The following is a 21,939-nucleotide window of genomic DNA, read 5'->3' as shown; positions in this document are numbered from 1 at the left end:
GATCCATATATACTCAAAATGGCAAGAGTGCTCAATAATTAAGAGGTTGATGGTTCAAATCTATCTGGATCAGTTAATTAAATTCTCTTTTAAATCAAATTAAACAGTGAAACTTGCCCAATCCTATGATAAGTTGATTTGGGTGTTAACAACTAAATTAAGTTAGAGTTTGGTCCCCATAGATGATGATGATACTTGATTGCTATCACCAAAACTAGATGACATGGACAGAAATCTGAACTGGTTTTATATGGAAAACCACTAGGTTTTACTAATGTTTTCTTACAATTTGTTTTTTTCTCTATTTTGAACTTTATAATGCATGTTATACTAGTCATGACTCATGACTTGATTAGTAATCACCAAAAGCACTCTATGGTGTTCCTGTCTGTAGGAGAGACCTCTGCCTACTAGTCATTATCATCATTCATGCTTGAGATCTTTCTTCTTCCACCTTTGGTTAGACTCCTAGTTATTTTCAGGGCAGAACACATGAAGTAATAAGTCCGCCAGTCATCTAGAGAACAAATTTGAAAAATAATATAAATGCTTAAAAGTAAGTTTTCATAGATAACAAAACTTAAGTTGTTTGAATGAAAAAAATGTGGACCAAGTTTTGGGCGACTGGGTGGGAAATAACTAAAGTTGTTTGAATGATCCAATGCTCTCTTTTTTTTCCGCTTTTAGTTAAAAAAGGTTGGTGATATAATCCTATCTTCAAAATCCTCAAATTTCCTTCCCTTTTAGGTAAATTCCTCCATTAATAAACAGTGTGAGTTCTATAAGGTTCGGGAAAGCATTCCTACATCCTCAAACTGAAGATTTAATTCCTCTTCAGGTAAAATCCTCTGCTGTGCACAGTGTGAGTTCTGAAGTGGAAAGAATAATCTATCGGGCTTTTTTCTTTCATCGGACTTTTTTCTTCCCTTAGTGGTAAAATCCTCCTCTGTAAACAGTGCAAGTTCATAAGGGGAAGTACTCTATTTGGTTTTCATTCTCGCGAAGTAAACAATGTCTTCTACTTCGTTGCCTTTTGGGTTCGGCTTTGGAAGAAATCAAACTTTCTTCACTTATGGAGATAATCCCACCCCTTTGGTTGTTGCACCTCCTCCACTGGAGAAATCGACCACAACAACGCAAAAGACATCCTATGATAACAAAGCAAAGGAAAACCTTAAGAGAATGGTGGACTTAGCTGACCTTCCCACCCTCTCTCTGAAAGGTGAGACTCCGTCTATCAAAATCCCTTTCGCGTCAGTCCAAAAAGGCTTGGATTTCTACAAGTTTGCTCTGGTGGGACGTATTGATCTTAAGGACTTGAAAATGGAAGTCGTTAGGCATATGGTTGCTGAGCAATGGGGAATCAAAGCAAAAATTTCCCCTCTCGGCAAAGGTTATCTGCTTTTTCGTTTCGAAAATGAAGAAGAACTTCACAGAGTGCAATTTGGGGGACCTTGGTTCATTAAACAACAACTGGTTCGCTTCACTAAGTGGTCTCCCAATTTTAGTGTTGAGAAACATAAACTCTCTTCGGCGCTTGTCTGGGTTCATTTTCGTGGTTTAAGCATGGAGTATTGGGAAGTGGATATCTTGATGCCTATGGGTAGGACATTGGGTTCGCCCATACAGGTTGATCGAAACTCTATTGAACATGATATGGGATACTATGCCAGCGTCCAAGTTGACATAGATCTTGCAAAGAAAATACCCGATCAAATTCTTGTAGAAGTGGAGTAGCAGAACATAGAATTTTGGCAAGAAGTTTGAGTGGGAAAGCTCCCAAAGTTTTGCAACAATTGCAAAATCGTTGGCCACTTGGTAACAGAATGTAGACACATTCAAAAGAAAAGGAGAAAAATGTCAGAGAAACCCTGAACAAAGTAGCCGGGAAAACGGTGGTTGAAAAGCTACGGAATATGACAAAATGTCTAAGAGACAATAGAAAAGATGGAGACAGAAAAATGAGGAGGTAGTAATTACTGGAGGAAATGCAGCTTCGACCAGTGATGGGAGTGGCAGTAGTGAAAACTCAACTGGCCCTGTACAAGTATCGGCTACCGTGGTGCTTCCTACCAATATGGATCTTGGAGTACCTGGCATACCCAAAGACCCACCAGGTCTTGTTAGTAAGGAACCCTTGGTACCCTCAGAGGTCAACCACCTTTTACAAGACACAGTTGCTAGTCATGAGCAACCTAGCGAGAAAGCACCTATGGGATAAAAAATGGTTATGTTTGAGGACCTACAAACGAACAATGTCGTAGGCACTCATAGCGAACTACTGAGCACTAGTAACCCCTTTGAGGTTCTGTCAAATGAGAATGAAGAACAGTGTCAGGTGGAAGCATAGGCCTCAGTAGTGGCTCTAAGATGGGCAGCTCAGGTGGAAGATAGTGCCACCATCACAGTGCCGGATGTGCCAAAAAAAAAATCAGAAGAAAGAAAGTGGAAGTGTATCCTCCAGATTCTGCTTCACACCCTTTACTAGGTCGCAAGGCCAGTTGTCCCAATCCCTCCTCCAATGAAGATCATATATTGGAACATAAGGGGTGCAAAAAAGATAAGGGCATTGATCGACTAAAAGATCTCTTTCAATCTCATAACCCGGATTTAGTTTGTTTAGTTGAACCACTTATTAGATCTCAATTGGACTTCTTGTCTACGAGAGGTATTAGCAATAACTACCATGGGGTATGTTTCCATAATGACAACCCGACCATAATTGGTAACATTTGGGTTTTTTACATAGTCGGCCTCCAAGTTACTCTCATAAGTTCTTCGGACCAATAGATTACTATTCTTGCGGGTGATGTGCTTGTATCTTTTGTCCATGCTAACTGCTCTCTAGTGCACCGACGAAGGCTCTGGGATCAGCTTAAGCTTATGAATAATAACAATCCATGGCTTATAGCAGGAGATTTTAATGTGGTGCTCAGGTATGAAGAGAGAAGAGGCACCAATTTGCCTAACATAACCGCAATGCAGGAATTTAACTCTTTTGTTAACTCATGCAATCTCATTGAAGCAAATTTTGAGGGATTAAAATTTTCTTGGTCGAACAACAGAAGAGGTCCTCTCAGGGTGTCTTCAAAACTGGATCAAGTTTTTTCAATGATGCATGGAATTTGAAATATGTTGGTTGGAAGTATTCTGTTGGAGCTAGGCAAGTGTCTGATCATGGCCCCCTCAGTGGAGGCTCCCCAAGCATCCCCAAACCCACTAATGCTCCTTTCAGATTTCTCAAAGTATGGCTCACACACCCTTCCTTCATGGAACTGGTCACCCACAGCTGGGAACCATTTTACCGAAGGGGGTCCTTTATTGAGAGTAATGAGAAAGCTGCAAAGACTCAAGAAGGACATTAAAAAATAGAACTATGAGGTTTTTGGGAATGTGAACATCAACATTAGAAAAGCTCAGGAAGCGCTAATAACTGTGTAGTTACTTGCCGAGGACACTGAAAATGAAGTACTCATCTCGCAAGCTATTCTTAAGGAGGTTGAGTTGGACAGTGCAAGGAGGAATCGAGCCAATGTTCTGAAACAGAAAAGTAGAATTCGAACAGATGAGGAGGGCGACAGAAACTCTGAATACTTTCATAACATTTATAGGATTAGACAGGGAGCTGCCCTAATCATTGAACTTCAAATAGAGGAGGGGGTTTCTCTTTAGAACCAAGATCAGATTAAACAACACATTGTTGAGTTCTACCAGGACAAATTTAAAGCAACTCCAGTCACGTAGGATGACTATCTGATGGGTCTAATTCCTAGACTCATAACTCAAGATGACAACTTTAACCTCTCCAAAACCCCTAATTACTTGGAGATTGAGAAAACAGTCTTTAGCATAAACTCAAACTACTCCCTTGGTCCTGACGGCTTCCAAGGACATTTCTACACCAACTGCTGGAGTATTATAAAGGTGGACATTTGTCTTGTAGTCCAATATTTTTTCACCAACAAGATCCTCCCAAATGGCCTTAACTCCAATTTTATCACTCTTATCCCTAAAGAGAGGAGTGCAAGGAAACTTAGTCAATTCCGTCCCATCTGTATGGAAAATTTTCTCTTCAAGATAATCACTAAGTTGATGCAAAGAATACTGAATGGGATAGCGGATATAATCATAACAAAAGAACAAGTGGGTTTTGTACCCGGGAGATGTTCTCAATCTAGTATTGCCCTAGCTTCTGAACTTATAAATGAACTTGAATTCAAAAGATAGGGGGGTAACATTGCTATGAAGATTGACATTTCACAGGCTTATGACATCATGTCGTGGGATTTTCTCTTCAAAGTACTTGTTGCCTTAGGTTTCTCACATGGGTGGATACAGTGTACGTCTTCACACTATCTTTCACTCTGCACAAATTTCAATCATGGTGAATGGTGGCCCAGTTGGTTTTTTTCATATGGAAAGAGGCCTAAAATAGGGAGACCCCCTATCTCCCCTGTTGTTTGCCTTGGTTGAAGATGTTATGAGTAGAGGCTTGACGTATCTCACAGCAAATAGTATAATCAAGCATATGGTGTCTCCGAGAGGGTTCCCAACCCCTAGTCATTTATTGTTTGCGAACGATATTATCATTTTTGCAAATGGTCATATTGCAGGGATCCGACATCTCAACTCACTCCTGGAACGATATCAAGATGCATCAGGTCAGTTCATGAATAAAGCTAAATGCAAGATCTTCTTTGGTGCTTTCTCTCAACTCAGGAAGGTCAGAACTCTTAAAGAGCTAAATATTTTGGAGGGATCATTACCGGAAAAATATCTTGGTGTCCCTTGACACAAGGTAGAGTTACTAAGTCTATTGTCTATCCTGTTCTGGATAACATTAAGAAAAAGCTTTCGAGTTAGAAGGGCCGTATGCTATCTTTTCAGGGAAGGAGTGTTCTGATTAAGGCTGTCATCATCAGCATTCCCATCTACAATATGTCCATATACAAATGGCCATCTCTTATGATCAAGGAAGCAGAAACATGGATTAGAAATTTTCTATGGACTAGGGATGCATCAAAAAAGAGCAACAATTGTTAGTTGGGAAAAGGTCTGCAAGCCTTACGAGGAAGGTGGTCTTGGCATTAGAAGATGGAAAGACATCAACAAATCCATGTTGATGAAGTTAGCCTGGAAATTTCTAAGCGAAGATGATGATTTTGCAAAGTTCATGTAGCACAAGTATAAGAACAGCAGGGGTGACCTTATTTAGTACCACAAAAGGTCTTCGGTTTGGGGAAGCATCAAAGAAGCACTCACTGAGATTCTACCTCGGGTGAAATGGGTGGTGGGTAATGGCGAAAAGATAGACTTCTGGAGAGACAATTGGCTGTAATCTTCTTCTCTCAAATCTATTCTAAGCCTTAGCTAACATAATCTAAGGGGATGCACTGCCAAGGTGAGCTCGCTAGCTCTTGATAAATAATAACTTGGTCATTCCAAATCCTCTCTCTTCTCTCCTTGATGTTGTTGGTCTAAATACAATGGGAGTTCTTAGAGATCGCTCACAACCTCTAGACTACCTGGTATGGTGCCCCGATCTCAAGGGAAATTTCTCGTGCAAATCAGCGCATGAGACTATTAGGAAGCATAGGACCAGAATTGCTTGGCATAAGCAGGTGTGGAATTCTTATATACACCCGAGAGTTGTTGCTACTGCCTGGAAGATTCTCAAGGGATGTGCAGCTACAGATGATGCCATTCAAAGAAAGGGTGTCCACCTAGTCTCTAGATTCAGATTGTGTAGGCAGCATGGTGAAACGCTGGAGCATATTCTATGGGAGTGTCAATTTTCTCAGACCCTGTGGAAGTGGACTGCAAGTAGATTTGAGGTTCGTCATACCCTTACCTCTTTCTCAACTGCTTATAAACTGGCAAAAATGTGGAGTGTGAGACTTAAGCACCTATGGACCGCAGCTTTCACTGGTGGTATGGTAGTGATATGGAAACACAGAAACCGAATCAATTTTGAGGGCAAAAAGGCGAATCTGGATGAATATAAGCTTTTGATGCAATACCACATTTTCACCACTACGCATCTTTCTAAGGCAAGTAACAACTCTTCTTTTAGAGATGCGGCTACTCTTAGAGCATGGAATCTAACCAATAGAGCAAGGGCAGCCCCCACCACTAGGTAGTGTACTTGGGTTCCACCAAAACGAGATTTTATGAAACTAAATACTGATGGTGTGGCTTTTGGAAATCCAGGGCCCTCGGGGATTGGCGTTACTTTTAGAGACTTTGAAGGGTCCTTTAAATTGTCTTTATGCCAAAATATTGGGAATGGATCAAACTTTAGAGCTGAATGCTTAGCTATCCTAGAGGGTGTTGAACTAGCAATAAGGAAGGGATGGGTAATGTTATGGATAGAAGCGGACTCGGAACCGGCAATCAAAGCTTTTTGCAATGATAGTCTACTATGGGAGCTGCAACCGCGAATGGAGAAACTGCTGCACTATACTTCAGGTTTTCATTTTCACATCGACTTTTAGAGAAGCCAATTTCTCGGCAGATATAATTGCAAAAGCTGGAGTGGCTCTGCAGCCTAATGAAAAGGTAATCTATAAGGGCAAACCACCATGGTTACTACACTGGGAGTTACTTTTTCAGCAGTTTTTTAATAATGTAATATGGTTTTGGATACATTGAGCTTGATCATGGTGGGACTTGTTAGTCCTTACCACACAATTTTGTAACTTTTCCGTCTTTAATATATTTTCTACTTACCAAGCAAAAAAAAAGTTTTCATAGATATACCATAAAGCCCACTCTTAGATGAATTAAAACAAGATCACAGCAGCATAGAAACAATTACACATTGGCATTTCACCTACAACAAGCCTCAAACCCTCTCTCTAATCACAACAAAAGTAACAACCAAACTGAGCACTACAAATTATTAATATACGCATATGCTTTAAATATAATTGAAGGGATCACCTGATATGAAAAGATCTTATAATGCATTGCAACTTGTATATTCTGCAATATTGTTAAATTGTAACCTATGTAGTATGGGGGACATCACATTCCAAGATCTACATGAAGTTCATGGTAAAATTCACATACAACCTCAAAGACCACACTTCATAAAAAATTGTAGGTTGTGTGTTATCCCTACAATCCACAAACATATCCATGACTTGGTTTCCTAGGACTATATATTTCTTAGACTGGAACATGCATCAAGGGCAGCAAATGCGTGACCCCTAACTAGTGAGGACATGATCATTTGTCGACCAAAGCACTTGTGTAGACTACTTGTGTTAAGCCGAGGGACCGGCTTACTTATCATAAATATATTTTCAGTTATGATATCGTTTTCTTGTAGCTATGTTCATTGTTCAAAAAAAGCGCAGAGTAAGTTTAACTTTGACTGTCTCTTAGGAACAAACTGAAACGTAGTGTGACTTAGTTTAGATGTGTGCGGTTCTGCTTATATAGTAAGTTGGATATACCATTAAATCAATTCTAAATGTATGAAATGAAGATTGCAACCTCGCATACAACAATGCTCTGTTATTTCAAGTACAACTACTTCTTAAATCCTCTCTCTAATCACCACAAAAGCAACAACGAAACTAAGTAGTCCAAAGAGCTAGCATCGATGGAATAGAAATGTCAGGGCTGTTTGGTGCAGGGGCCGGCACAAGGCTCTCGCTCTTGGAAGGTCTTCCGTAGGGACCTATATGTGCCATAACAGCCATGATCAGAACAGCAAGAGAAGCAGTAAAAAACATGAACTTTAGAGTTAGAGCCATATTTGTTACTTGATCAATTTCATGAACTTCTATTCTCTTTATATATACTAGATATGTAGGCAGTTGCACATAAGAAGTACAGTCAATACTATCAATCAAACCATTTTGGTAAGGTAAAGGATAAACGAATTTTACACATTTACACATGGTACTTTGATTAATATGATAATAAATAATTCCCATATGAAACCACCATGTAATTACTAAAATGTTCTTCAAACATAAGCAAGCAAAAGACTCCAATATCTTTTACTATAATCATCTATTTTTGAATAGGTCAATTTCACCATATTGTGGCAAGTTTTGCATTTGAAGATTGAAATCTAGAACACTAGGACTAGCACACAACAAACCCTTGTCGCCCAAAAATATGAAGATTATAGTAATATGAATATCCTGGTTCTAAAAATCTTCCCTTGAACGGAGAACACGTGGGATTTTATTATTTCATCACAGAAGATAGTATTAGTGTAATAGTAGACAATTCAAAAACTAAACAAACATGACTATTGAACCAAAGACAATCCCCTACTTTGAGCAGTAACAAGAAATATAATTGTAGCAAGTACTTCAAATAGATTAAGACTTCATCACCAAGCCATTGTCCAACAGTTATCATGTGGAATGGCTCCACAACAGATAGCTTCAAACTTTCTAAGTTTACGAGAAACACAGTCCATTGTGGGTCGAGATTCAGGACTAACCCATTTATGCATGAAAACGCTAGTTTTGCGCTTACCAATACTTCCTTGACGAGCTCCGTAGTGGGAGGTTGAAGATGTTTGTCCAATATATCCATCAACAAAGCATTTGATCCACTTGTAGAAGATGATGTAGCAAGGGATGATAAAAATTCACTAGGATGATTTCCCATTACCACTTCAAGTGCTAACACTCCAAAGCTATACATACCACATTTTGTAATCAACCTCATTGTGAAAGCCAACTCTACATGAAATTTTTATTTATTTAAACGTGGTCAGATATTTTAAAAGAAACTAAATCGCATGTTAGAAAACCATAAATTCACCTACAAATTGAATGTAAATAGTGAACAAGAGAGAAAGAAAGATTTACCGGGTGCCAAATAACCATACGTTCTGGCTGGTGTAGTCCAATTGGAAGAATCGGGTATTAAATCTCAAGCAATACCAAAATCAACAACACAAGTATCATATTCTAAATTCAACAAAACATTTTTGCTCGAAATGTCTCGATGAATCAATGGTGGTGTGCAACCATGCTTGTAAGACAAGGTATTAGCTACACTTTTGATGATGTCTACCCTCTTCTTCCAATCCAAGCCAGTTGCTTCTTCTACATTTCTCAAAGGTTGGGCTAAGCTCCCCCTTGCTAGATACTCATATACCAAAAAAGAGTTTTGAACATGTGAACAAAATCCATAAAGTTTCACAATGCTTCGATGTCTCAATTCTGTTAATGCGTGTACCTCAGTTTGAAATGATCTTAAATTTACCACTTCATCATCCTGTGTCGGGTGAATTTTCTTTACAGCCACTACTTGTCCAGTTAACAAAACCGCTTTGTAGACGCTTCCATATCCTCCTACCCCAATGCAATACTTCTCGTTAAACCCCTCCGTTGCTTCAATAACGTCTTCATATATTATTCTCCCATTGTAATTCCAAATACTAAATAAATTGTTACATGTTGCTCTTGTCACTTCCTCTTCAACTCTTTTTTTCTTATAAAACATGGAACAAGTTCCAATGATTACAATCAAAAGAGAGAACGATCCCACAAGACAAAGAATGATGATCTTGATTAGTTTAACTCTTCCTTTTACACCTTTGCTTATTTCAGAAGATATGCAAGGTGACAAAGCTTTTGTGTGACCACACAAGCCTTTGTTGTTAACAAATGCTTCGGCTGAAGCCTCGCAGAAAGCTTTGCAATCAGGAACCGGACCTTCTAATGCATTGTAAGATATATCAACAGAAGTCAAGCTTAGCATTTCTGCCAATGAATTTGGAATTGAACCAGAGAACATATTGTGCAACAAATTTAAGTTCTCTAAGTTACGCATTTTAGCAAAGGAAGGTGGAATGGAACCAGAAAACGTATTCTGGCTCAGGTCGAGCAACTCTTGAATGTGAGCCAGATTGCCTAATTCAGATGGTATGCTTCCATTGAATTTATTTTACACAACTTCATATGATACAAGCTGGAGCAATCGCCAATCTTTTTTGGTATTGGCCCACTTAGATTGTTGGTGGACAAATCTAGTTTCTCCAGGCGGCTTAAGCTTCCAATCTCGGTAGGCAAATTACCATAAAGATGGTTATCACTCAAGTTGAGATTCACTAACAAAGCCAAGTTCCCTATTTCTTTTGGAATCTCTCCTATGAGATGGTTTGATGAGAGATCAAACATTCCTAGATGAGTCAACCTTCCAAACTCACGAGGTATGGTACCAGTGAGTTTGTTGTTAGTTGTTTTAAAACTTGTTAAATTTTTGCATTCACTCTAATTACTTGAAAGATTGTCGTACAAGTTGTTGTTACTCAAATCAATGAAATAAAGACTTGGATGTATGCCAAATGAATCTGATATGTCTCCTGTGAGTTGGTTTCCATTGAGTCGAAGTCGAAATAATCTCAGATAATTTTTCAAGTAGGGGATGGGACCAATCATATTATTGGAAATAATATCAAAAAATTGAAGATGTCCACCTTCACACAGTTGTTGTGGCAAATAACCAGAAAAATTATTAAAAGATAAGGAAAGTTGAGTCAGTTTCATTTTCGCTAATTCTGGAGGTATAAAACCAGAAAAGTTATTAGACATGAGACTGAGCATGGTTAAGTTTTGTAAACTACCCAATGAAGAAGGGATTGAACCATTGAGATGATTTGTATGAAGATATAGTTTCACAAGAGATTTCAAGTTTCCAATTTCTGAAGGAATGGAACCTGAAAGTTCATTGTCAGAAAGGGACAATGTGGTTAAGTTTTGTAAACTACCCAATGAAGAAGGGATTGAACCACTGAGATGATTTACACTAAGACCTAGTGACACAAGAGATTTCAAGTTTCCAATTTCTGAAGGAATGGAACCAAAAAGTTCATTCTCATAGAGGTCTAATAGGTTTAAGTTTTGTAAACTACCGAATGAAGAAGGGATTGAACCGCTGAGATGATTTGTGGTAAGAGCTAACATCACAAGAGATTTCAAGTTTCCAATTTCTAAAGGAATGGAACCAGAAAGTTCATTATCATAGAGAATGTGGTTAAGTTTTGTAAACTACCTAATGAAGAAGGGATTGAACCGCTGAGATGATTTACACTAAGACCTAGTGACACGAGATTTCAAGTTTCCAATTTCTGAAGGAATGGAACCAAAGAGTTCATTCTCATAGAGGTCTAATAGGGTTAAGTTTTGTAAACTACCGAATGAAGAAGGGATTGAACCATTGAGATGATTTGTATTAAGAGCTAACATCACAAGAGATTTCAAGTTTCCAATTTCTTAAGGAATGGATCCAGCAAGTTGATTTTGATAAAAGTACAAATATTTTAGATTGGTCAAATTACCTAAAGAATGTGGAATTGGACCAGTGAGATTGTTTTGATAAAGAGCTAGGGTCCCAAGAGACCTTAAGTTTCCTATTTCTTGTGGAATTGAACCTAAAAATTGATTTGAAGCGAGGGATAGATAGTTTAGGTTTCTCAAATCACACAAACTAGAAGGAATGGAGCCAGAAAGATGGTTTTGCCCGAAATCAAGCCTTTGGAGACTTGTTAATTGGCCCATTTCCGATGGTATTTCTCCGGATAAATTATTGGTGTAAAAGTCGATGTAATTGAGTTCGGAAAGTTCAGTAATTTGGACTGGAATGGCTCCATAGAGTGAATTGAAACTGAGGTTCAAACGATTAAGATATGGAAGGTTTGAGAAGGGGAAACTCTGAAGTGTTCCTACCAAACCTGTATTTGTTAAGTTAATGTCCACAACCTTTCCCGCCTTGCAAGAAATGCCGAACCAGTAGCGGCAGTGATGAGTAAAATTGGCATGACTAGGAGGGACTACCCATGAAGATAGTGCAGAAGTGGCCTCACCAGTCACCATGAAGGCTATTTTTCCAATTGAGAAGTGCATGGGCATCTTTACTGGGACTGGTAGAAGAAGAGTTAACATTCAAAGAAGAAAACAACAGTAAAACTAATAAGACAAGAAAAGAGACCAGCAGTTTCATGTGATACGAAGCCATGAACTTGTGACGATGGGGTTGTTAGTTTCACTGTCTTGGCTACGTGATAGACGTGAAGTTCATGCTTTATATATAGTGCTGGAATATCACTGATTGTGGCATTATTCAGTGTGTGGCTCAGGTACATCAAAGAACTTTGTTGCTGATCGTAAGACTTGTAGCTCAGTTTGTGTGGAAGAAATAAACCACCACTAGCTCGACTATGCTTTTTGTGTGGTAGTAGCGAAAGTCCGTTTCTGTTGAATAGGACAGGACAGGTCCATCAAAATGTTTTGTTGGTTATAGTAGACTAACCAATTCGAGTCTAGTCCTTTGCAGCGTCAAACACTTCAAGACTTGCAAGTTGCAATCATCCCAAGATATCCAAAAGACTTGGTTTGAGTATTTGACCCACTAAATCAAGAAATATAAGTTCCGAAAATTAAATTAACCGAAAGTATCACAATTTATTCATGATAAATTGATAGCGACACGTCGGTCTGGTCGGATTATGTATTTTAGTCGCGCCGTGGATTCTAAGAAATGAATGAAAATCCTAAGAACCTACTGCCTACACAGAAAAATGGCGAAGTAGGATTAAAATGATATTCTATTTGTCAAACGGATGTCAGAAAACATCTCACACAAAATCTCTCTGGCTCAGATGATATTATCACCAATCAGGTTTTTTCGCAGGTTTTTCCAAGAAAAGTGATCAAACACAGCTGTTTGGAATTTATGAATATGTAGTGACCAAACATAGCAATGCAATACCATTTTCTAACGAATGCAGGTGACCTAAGAGATGTAGACGGGAGATAACCTTGAAACACCAAATCAAATTGCTTCAGAGCTACAGAATCAGCTAAACCATAGCCACAAGTTTTTATAAAAGTATATCAGAAAATACGTCCCTTTACAGATGACAACAGCAACAGAGGAACCTAAGAAATCTAAGAAAAACCAACGAGTGAATAGAAACGATAAGAAATGAAGGAAATGTTAGATCCCTTACATTACTGATCGCTATAAAAACATTACTCACGCAGTGTCCAATCTCAGTGCGTGGAACGACAAAGGCGAACAGAGACTGTAGGGAGGGCATGATTTATATAGAGATAATTGTACTCATTACCCATTTTGCTTCACAAGTCTAAGGATGTCAGACTCTCTGCGTAAACCATGACTTCACAACCAGCATGGCAGTTTTAATCATCGATAACGCATCTCTCAAGTCCGGGAGCAGAGATACTAACAGTTTTGATATTCCGCCATTTACAAATTTTTAAAACAAACTCTTCAGGGCTTAGGAAACAATAGAAACTTCCTGACTAGAGTGGTCACATAAAAGTTTTCAAGGGTCAATAAGTTGACCAGCCAATCAAATGATCAGAGACACCTGATGCCCATCTGCTTGTAACCAATGCAACTAACTCATACCACATGTATCAATGAACAATACACGAATCAAGCTCATAAAGAGACTAAAAACATACCCACACAACGATCAGGTCCATAAGACTATGACCCTCTGAAGATATTAAATATAAATCTTAGGGTATGTGATTAATGGGAAAACACTTCTAAGAAATATTCTCACTACAAAAATGTTATTTGAAGCAAATAGTAATAAAGAAACATCTTCTCGCCATTCAAGCACATGCACCTGTAAGCAAAACATGGTAGGATGATCTTATTCTAAAAACTAGCAAAATTGCACGCACGATGCGCCTACAAAACGAAGTAATCTTTAAGTACATATAAAGACAGACTGTGCAATAAATTTGTTGTTGCAAAGAGATACGTTGTAATTGAAAAAAAAAATCAGATGTTAAAAAAAAAAAAATGATGCACAGAGAGTCACAGTTAAGACTCTTTTTTACTGGCTAGGGAATATAGATATATATGAAAATAACTAATTCAAGATAGATGAGTCTTTTGGAATCTGTTCAAACTTCAGAGTGGCAATGCACAGATAACCCATGTCTTGTGGTCATAATTAACAGGGAGAAACGTTTAAGAGTGAGAGAGAGCGACATTCAGCCAGAGAACACGGTCGTTAGTGTCGTCATGTATCATGTATGACAGATATATGTATATACGATATCAAGTATTTAAAATGAATACAAAAGAGGAAGATGAACTAACATATATTATAAATAAAAGGCCAAAAAAATCTTTTCAATTGTAAGTTGTAGGTTTCTAAGTTGTAACATTACATTATGCTCACAGTAAAAAGCAGAAATGTCACCATGTTATCACCAAAAACCAAGATTCTACACTAAGAAAATGAAGCATGGAAGTACCGACTTAAACGTTAGATACCCTAAAAAAGCTGATGAGTTTTGCTTTCATGCTTAAATAGTACCACTCAATCACCAACAATGATGATTGAGGAGTTGAGTGGATGCCTGATGTTAATTCACTCTGCCACATAACATTAGCTTGGTCAGACATATTTCCTCTACGAAGAGAACCATACAATCAAACTGGAAGCAGAGTAGTGAAGTACCTTTTGGTTAAAAAAAATTCACATTAATAGTTGTATGCAATTGATCGGTTAGTAATCGGGTCCAACTAAAGCTGTAAACTTTTATCAGCATTATACACACTTAGGGGCTTTAATAACCAAACAACAATGATCCAGACAATTATTCATACTTCCATACTCAGGTCTGCTACATCAACTGAGAGCAGATAAACAAAGGCTTCCATAATTTCAAGTTCCACACATAGATGATTGCGCAATTAATTAATTTAAAAGCATCATTCTTGTTTACATGTATGTGATTGTGAACGTCTATATTTGACCTATTAAATTACATAATATTCCTCATCAAAACTCAAGAGAAACATTCCAATGCCTCAAAGTGTTTCTAAGCAAAGTACTGACTTGGTGAAAAGTATATATAAAAATGCAGGGAAAAGAAACAGACATATAACAGACACAATATCCCCAATAATGGAAAAAATGGCCTGGAATGAGTAACCTTGTCTACTGATGCAATTGAAAAAAAATAATAGGAGAACTCTGACATGGGAAAGATGGAATACAATGATTATGAATAAAAAGAGAACTTACATGTTCTGATAGGTATTGCCAGAGTCCATGGCCAAGACATAAAACCGCTTATGTACGCTTGCATCAATAAGAGAAAAATTGCTCAGAATCGACTTAAAATCAATGAGATATTAATGTAGTGACAATGGAAACAACGACTTTAAATCCAGAATCTACTGTATCTTTCACGGGCTTGTTCTCTCGTTTGTTCAATCGAGCAATCCATTCTTTCACAATTTAATTTAATTCATGTGTAAGTTCAAATTAAAAAAAATGTACTAATGAATGAGGACTTCATGTGTATAAACTACAAACCACAATCTGGGTTGCAATTTAACACCGAAAACTATAAACCAGTGTCCGATTTTGTATAACCATAAAAAGTGAAACTGGGAAGAAGGAATAGTGGAAAAGATCAAAGTAAGAGTGGATAGTACAAGTAACAAAACTACTGAAATTGTAAGAAGAAAAAAGTAATAAATTTGAAATTATAATGAATTCTTCCAATGGCGGTTGCCCAGGAAGGAATATATGTTTCAGTTTTAAAAATATTGGAGAGGGTGAGGGATTGAAACCTTGCCAATGAAGAGGCTAAATCCACAAGGGAAATCAAACCATTGTTTCGCATCTTGGACATTTTAAACAACTTTTTTCACAAGTCACAACATTTCGTAAATCTCACGATGTTTCTTTACTGCATGAAATTTTTGAATAAAAATTTTCACATTTGCGAGCAGAATATCAAACAATTTACAGACTATATATTTGAACTTTTATAACTTCTCCTTTCAACTGTCGAACTTGGGCCAAACTCCTTCAATAGAGATGTATACCTTCTGTATCTTTTCTTTTCTGTAGCTTCTCGTGTTAGTGTGAGCTGTGTATGTTTGTCTCGGTTTCTGATTGATACTGTAGCTGAGTACACCTATCAGAGATGGTAACTCTTGCCCAAACTACTAAGGGTTAACTAGTATTACCACCCTACATGAGCCAATTAGGATTTCTCCCAACTAGATGGAGAAATTAGGGTCTCCCCCCTGAGTACACACAAGTTGACCGTGTGTTTTTTTTTTTTGTACTAGGGCGGAGACCCTAATTTCCTGTCTAGTTGGGGGCAATCCTAATTGGCTCATCTATTAGGGGTAATACTAGTTAACCCAACTACTAATTACTACCCAGCTTTAGAGGCAGGACGGAATAAGAATTGAGAAGCAGGCATAGATCAATAGTATTCCAAATTTTCTCTAACGATTCTGGGAAATCTCGGCGGGTACAAAGTAATTGATTACATTTCAAGAAACAAAAGAGAACGACATATCCTTTATCTAAAAAGACCACTGACAGTATTACTAGGTAAAAAGCAAACTAATCAACAACCATGGCTTCTGAACCACCACTAACACCATCCTCTAAGCCAGTTTTTCTCTCTTCCATGGCAAGCCTCAGTTCCTCTGCAAGACTCTTCTGCTCGTCCTCTATAGTATTTTGCAACTCATCCACCTGCAAAGAGGTCACAAGCAAATAGAAAAAACTGAATGTCATTAACCTTTTCTTAAGAGATATAAGAAGTAGCTGATCCTTTCAATACAGCGAAAGTATTAGACATGCACAAAGTTGCCAGAAAGTGAAGCTACTTCAGAAAACAACACTGAAATGGCAAATGGAATCGACACATACAAAATATATTTCGACTTGGAAACGTGTGGGGAACTCCAAACATGTGTGAATACATATCCACTGTATAATTCCATTTGTGGCTGAAGGGATGCTTAAATCATGATATAGATTATAAGTTTCTTAGTAAACTTTTCAGAACATTGAAATATACATTTCATTTTCACCAAAAAAAACCACCATTCTATTCATTCTCATTGTTTAAGAGCACCTGCACACATCCACTTTACCAGAATTCATGCTTGAAGCTTGGAACATACCTAATCTGCTATATTTCTATCCCTATCTCTTTGGGCATCTAGGAGACAGTTTAAAGCCACTTATCTGCCCCAAATTGACGGCCTTGGATATCATTTACCTGAAAGCCTCCATGAATATATTGAACAAGAAAATGGATATAGGATTGTCTTGTCTCAGAAGCCATTGAGTCATGAAATAACCCATAGGAGATTTCTGCTAAGATGGAAAAAGAGCCTGAAGATATGGCAGTTCTGTTCCAACTTCTGAATATTGTGCCAAAGCCCATTCTTTTCATCAGACAGCCACGCAAATGCCAACTGACATGGATTTACATATTCGTTATATACACTTTACAAGCACCCCATTTTCCTTCAGTCTAGGCCTCGTAGCTATGCACTCATTTGCAAGAAGAGGGACATAAAATATTTGTCTGGCACTTACAAATGCCCTCTGATAACATGAAAGTGTAGATGGTAATTCCCTTTTATTTGAGTGGTTAAAACCATTATAGTCACCTCTTATGTACATCAACAAAACTAATGGTCTGAACTCCATAAGAGAGGATACATGCTCTTTTAACTTTTAAGGCAAACGAGTCATAAGCCTTGAAGTGTTCCTGACTTCCTTCTATCAAGTCAGGCGCGTTCCTGGAGTTCATGAACTACACCATAAAGTCATCGCGGAAGAATGTCAAAGTTTTCGAATACCATCGGAAGCCATCAGGTCCCTGAGCCCTGATGATAAGTAGCTTGCTACAAGGATATAGTGTCGATCTCCATATCATTAATCACTGGACACACCAATGGGTCTTCTGAGTGGAGGGATTCAGAGGAATACACAATATGCTCCCTCAAATAGTTTTTACCATCACTTACTTTGGTACACCTAGCATTCAACCGGTACATACTACTCTACTTCTTGCATCCTCAATTATAATGGAGAAGCTAGTGTCGTCTTCCAACTCCTTGTAGAATCCAACGCTAGACTTTCCAGAAGAAATCTTCATTTCTCATACGGACCCGAAGTTCATTCTTGAGGGATGCCCTAGTCTTGATTTGGAGTGAGGGCCATCATTTTTTTTCCCTTTAGACCCAACACCCTGAATTTCCTGTATTTTCGACTCACCAACAATCCTTCTCTCAAGTAAACTCCCTAATTTCTTCTCTCAAGTAAACTCCCTAATTTCAAAATTTCAATTTATTCCTCAACTCTTCAACTTTACACCACCAAAATGGCGCTAGGTGATCCTCGAAGGAGGGGGCCACCACTCCTCTATGAGCTGCACATGGTTAGTGCTTTTTGAACCACATCAACTCGAGACAAAATTGCATATTAGTCCTACTACAGTCCACAGGTATGACACGAATGTCAGAGAACACCAGATGTGCAACCTCTCTCGCTTGAACAAACTTTCATCCCACTTAGTTGTTACCAGGGATACACTGATTCTACTCAAATTTCTATTATCTAAGCATGCATGTATATGACACTCCATCGCCCATCGGTCCATCCAACAGCCCATGAATTAGGAAGTTACTTACGGCCAAATCATCAAATAGGCACACATACTTTGTAACACTGCTCCCCACATTTAGTTCGTGGAACCAATGAAGCTCAGACCACGTATTTCTAGTTCCCCAAGAAAATAGTTCAACTCTAATCATCCCTTCGTCCGTAAACCCGTCACTAACCAAACAAAACACCCCCTTAAGACACATTCTACATAGAACGAATGCACCATGTAAGATACCTATAACATCCACAGAACAGAAATTCCAAGAAACCAAGATTACCCCGGCATCCCCACAGGAAGGGAACTAAAATAAAATAAAAAGCAATCACGAAAACCTCCAGCTCGACAAGAACTAAATGATATCCTCCCACCTTTTTGTTTTGTGATCGGTTAAATCAGGATATGTATTAATAATGGGAAAACAATAACACAAAGGATGAGATATCATACAAGTGCAAGAAACAAAAAGAAAGACTGAAAAACAGAAAGTATCTTTCCATATGGGACACTCCTCCAACTCCTACTATACCCGACGAAGAAAGAAAAACTAAAAGAAAACAATGAAAGTCACCTCCCACTCAGAACATGAAAGATTCCCATCTACACACATAATGTTCAAACGGAATATCTTGTGTCTCCTCATACTCCTTAGACTAGATAATATAGATAGCCTTTTACGACCATAATGACCTCCTCCAAAGATGCCCCCTCAAAGTGTCTTTTGTTTCGCTCCAGCCATAGTCCCCACATAATGGCAAAGGGAACCATACTCCAAATTCTCCTCCCCATTCGTGAGTGATAACCTAAATTCCAAATTCTTCTCCTCCAGTTTAGTTTCTTGTAATATAAAATCTTTGGATTGTTGTTACAATTACATGGCTCATGATTTCAAGACACCGTATATTACTAGAAAATAGTTTAATCGACATAGTCAACCTCATCAAGGTCCGCAAATCCCTGTCCCAACCAAGCAATCTCGCTTAAGACACACTTAGAGAATAAGCACTATCTATAATATCCGCAAAATCGAAATTCCAAGCAACCAAGATTCCCATGGACATCCCTATAGCAGGTACATGAAAAGATTTCCAGGGAAACCTCCACAGATCTGCAATTCCTCACTGCTCCCAAATTTAGTTTCTTGTTATAAAAAAGTTAACAATAAATTATATATATATATATATATATAGGAGGGATAGAGCCACTTCCAAAATGTACAAAGCCATATCTCATCCTACCAATGAATTAAGGGCTGATATTTTGTAGATATAATCTCCCCACCATGAATAACAAGTCCACAAAATTTCAGCTCATTCAAATATGTCTAAACTAATCAAATGTTATCATGAAATAGGAAAATTCCGGACCGTTAGATAAACGTTCAAAATTGAATACTAGTTTTCGCAAGGTTAGACATATCCAAATAGGATGAAATTTTGTGGGCATGATATCCATTGTGAGAAGATTATATCCACAGAAAATTAAGTCTTAATTCAATTTGTAAGTCGATAGAGTGGTTCTAATGGGAGTGGCTCTATCCCTCCCCATATATATATATATATATATGGAAATATACTTCCCAATACGTTTCCCATTGTGTTCCAAATTTTCCAAAATGGGAAAAGAAATAAGTTCTTGTGAATCACACGAATAACTTGACTTTCTAACAACTGCAGACATAGACTTGTTTAGAGAGCGAGAGCACCATTTAGTAATTTCAATGATCCAATCAGGTTGATTATAACTAACAAAACTCCACACAGACAGTATCCAAAAACAGTAGAAGCTGCGTGCTGTCAATACAATCCCCCCCACATCTTTCTAAGTGCTAAGGTTGCAGATCCATACGTTTGAAACATAAAGTGTGTTACATGTTTGCTTGAATGTGTTTACAAAATTTTGCAAAAGCTCATTTTCTATATGTACAAATAAATTTGCTAAATAAACTAAACTATGTCATGGTTGATAGGCTAACAGAAATGGGGAAAAAAATAACAATAATTATAATGTACGGTCAAAAAATGTGAATTCAAAGACCAGAGAAGAATAAAACTAAATGAGACTACAGGCATACAACAAATCAACCCATTTAAAAATATAATGATGTGAAAAACTAAGATTACAGGTGTGACTCTAGGCATTTCCAAAGATATGTCGGTACATCATAATCCATTGCAAATCCTTATATTTAACTTTACAATAAAAGAATAATGGTCCAGGTGATGGCGGGTAAACGAGCTCTGTTAGGTTACTGCTTGGCTCAAGTTCGTTACCTTGGCTATCCAAAACGAATATGAACTAATTCTACACCTCAAACGTACTAAAACATGATAGACTAGACTCGATTAACAGCCTAGCTAAGATAAACAAACATATGACCTAATAAATGTAAAACACAACTTACCACATGCAACAGAAGAGAAAACTGTTTCTTGCGAAGCTCCAAAGTCCTCGAACCAGCAGTATTCTCCGCTTCTAACATCCCAATCTCCTTTTCAAGTTCTGTAATCACCTTCTGTGTCTCTGCCCTCGGCGGTTGCAAATTTACCAACCTCCTAATCTTCTCACACTCTTCTTTATGCTTCCTCTCAATCTTACTCTCTTCCAACTGCTGCTTCAACTCTTCTATATCCCCCTCCGCCTGCAATATCTGCCTCCGTAAACCATCTTGTAACTCATTAAAATTATCCTTCTCTCTAACATTTGCATCAATAACAGCCTTACTCTTCAAAAGGGGCAGTTCAAAAGTATTCATTTCTTGTAACAAGTTCTTGTAAAGCTTATCGCAAACATTGTAATTATCCGCGTCTTTATCAACTTCTAACGCAAAGGAAATAAACTTCTTTTGTAACTTCTTCAAAGGTGGTTCACCTCTAGTTGTTGTTGTTCTTGTTAATAGTCTATGTTTAATTATAGTATCATCTTCAAGTGGACCAAATGCATAACTTGGAACTACTTGTTCTCCTCTACCTGAAACCTTCCTTCCTTTCGTTAACATTTTATCACTACAGTAAATAAAAAAACACGAAATTTCTAACAATATAAGATTGACGTGGGTGCTAACGAAAAGGGAAAAATTGTAAAAAAGGAGCGTGTGGTACCTGGGAGAGAAATCGATTCGTTTCGTACCAACTGTTGGAAGAGAGGGGAGGGGGAGTTTTCGGCCTGTGCTTGGGCTGGAGGTCCAATACGTAGTTCAATGGGCCTATAAATAAGTGTCCACATTGTTTGTTGTCAAGGTTGAAATATTTGATCAATCAAATTGTAGGTTGTGTAATGAATCCGTTTGGGTTGGATTCTGAAAAATCCTAACCGAATATATAAGAAAATTGAGAACATGAAACCAAGCCACACCAATAAAAAAAATTGAAAACTCGAAACGAAACTGAACCAATTCGAACTGAAAACTATAAAATCAATTAATTTCAGCTACACAATTGATAAATATATATAAAATTAATCATAATATATTACTAAA

At 37.8% G+C, this 21,939-nt stretch overlaps 3 protein-coding genes and 1 pseudogene across 4 annotated transcripts; 2 read left to right on the top strand and 2 right to left on the bottom strand.

Moving 5' to 3' along the window:
* Nucleotides 1-1,011: 1,011 nt before the first annotated feature.
* On the top strand, nt 1,012-1,737 carry LOC147477721 (uncharacterized). The gene has a single exon (XM_086586064.1). It carries the CDS (start codon nt 1,012-1,014, stop codon nt 1,735-1,737), a length of 726 nt encoding a protein of 241 aa, XP_086442190.1.
* Nucleotides 1,738-5,486: 3,749 nt separating this feature from the next.
* Nucleotides 5,487-6,140, top strand: LOC147477720 (uncharacterized). The gene has a single exon (XM_086586062.1). The coding sequence runs from the start codon at nt 5,487-5,489 to the stop codon at nt 6,138-6,140; it is 654 nt and encodes a 217-aa protein (XP_086442188.1).
* Nucleotides 6,141-7,697: 1,557 nt separating this feature from the next.
* Nucleotides 7,698-11,889, bottom strand: LOC147477719 (uncharacterized; annotated as a pseudogene). The gene is made up of 4 exons (XR_015209833.1): nt 11,218-11,889; nt 10,263-11,007; nt 8,841-10,232; nt 7,698-8,711 (listed from the first exon to the last, which is right to left on the bottom strand). The product of XR_015209833.1 is annotated as an uncharacterized LOC147477719 (transcript).
* Nucleotides 11,890-16,252: 4,363 nt separating this feature from the next.
* Nucleotides 16,253-21,749, bottom strand: LOC147477718 (THO complex subunit 7A-like). The gene is made up of 3 exons (XM_086582192.1): nt 21,563-21,749; nt 20,866-21,466; nt 16,253-16,534 (listed from the first exon to the last, which is right to left on the bottom strand). The coding sequence occupies exons 2-3, from the start codon at nt 21,457-21,459 to the stop codon at nt 16,400-16,402; spliced, it is 729 nt and encodes a 242-aa protein (XP_086438318.1). The 5' UTR covers nt 21,460-21,466; nt 21,563-21,749; the 3' UTR covers nt 16,253-16,399.
* Nucleotides 21,750-21,939: the final 190 nt, after the last annotated feature.

Source organism: Coptis chinensis, chromosome 9 (genome assembly GCF_015680905.1).
Source record: "Coptis chinensis isolate HL-2020 chromosome 9, ASM1568090v1, whole genome shotgun sequence".
NCBI lineage: Eukaryota > Viridiplantae > Streptophyta > Magnoliopsida > Ranunculales > Ranunculaceae > Coptis > Coptis chinensis.
The sequence above is the reverse complement of the archived record's forward strand: the minus strand, read 5'-3'. Positions and strand labels throughout refer to the sequence as shown.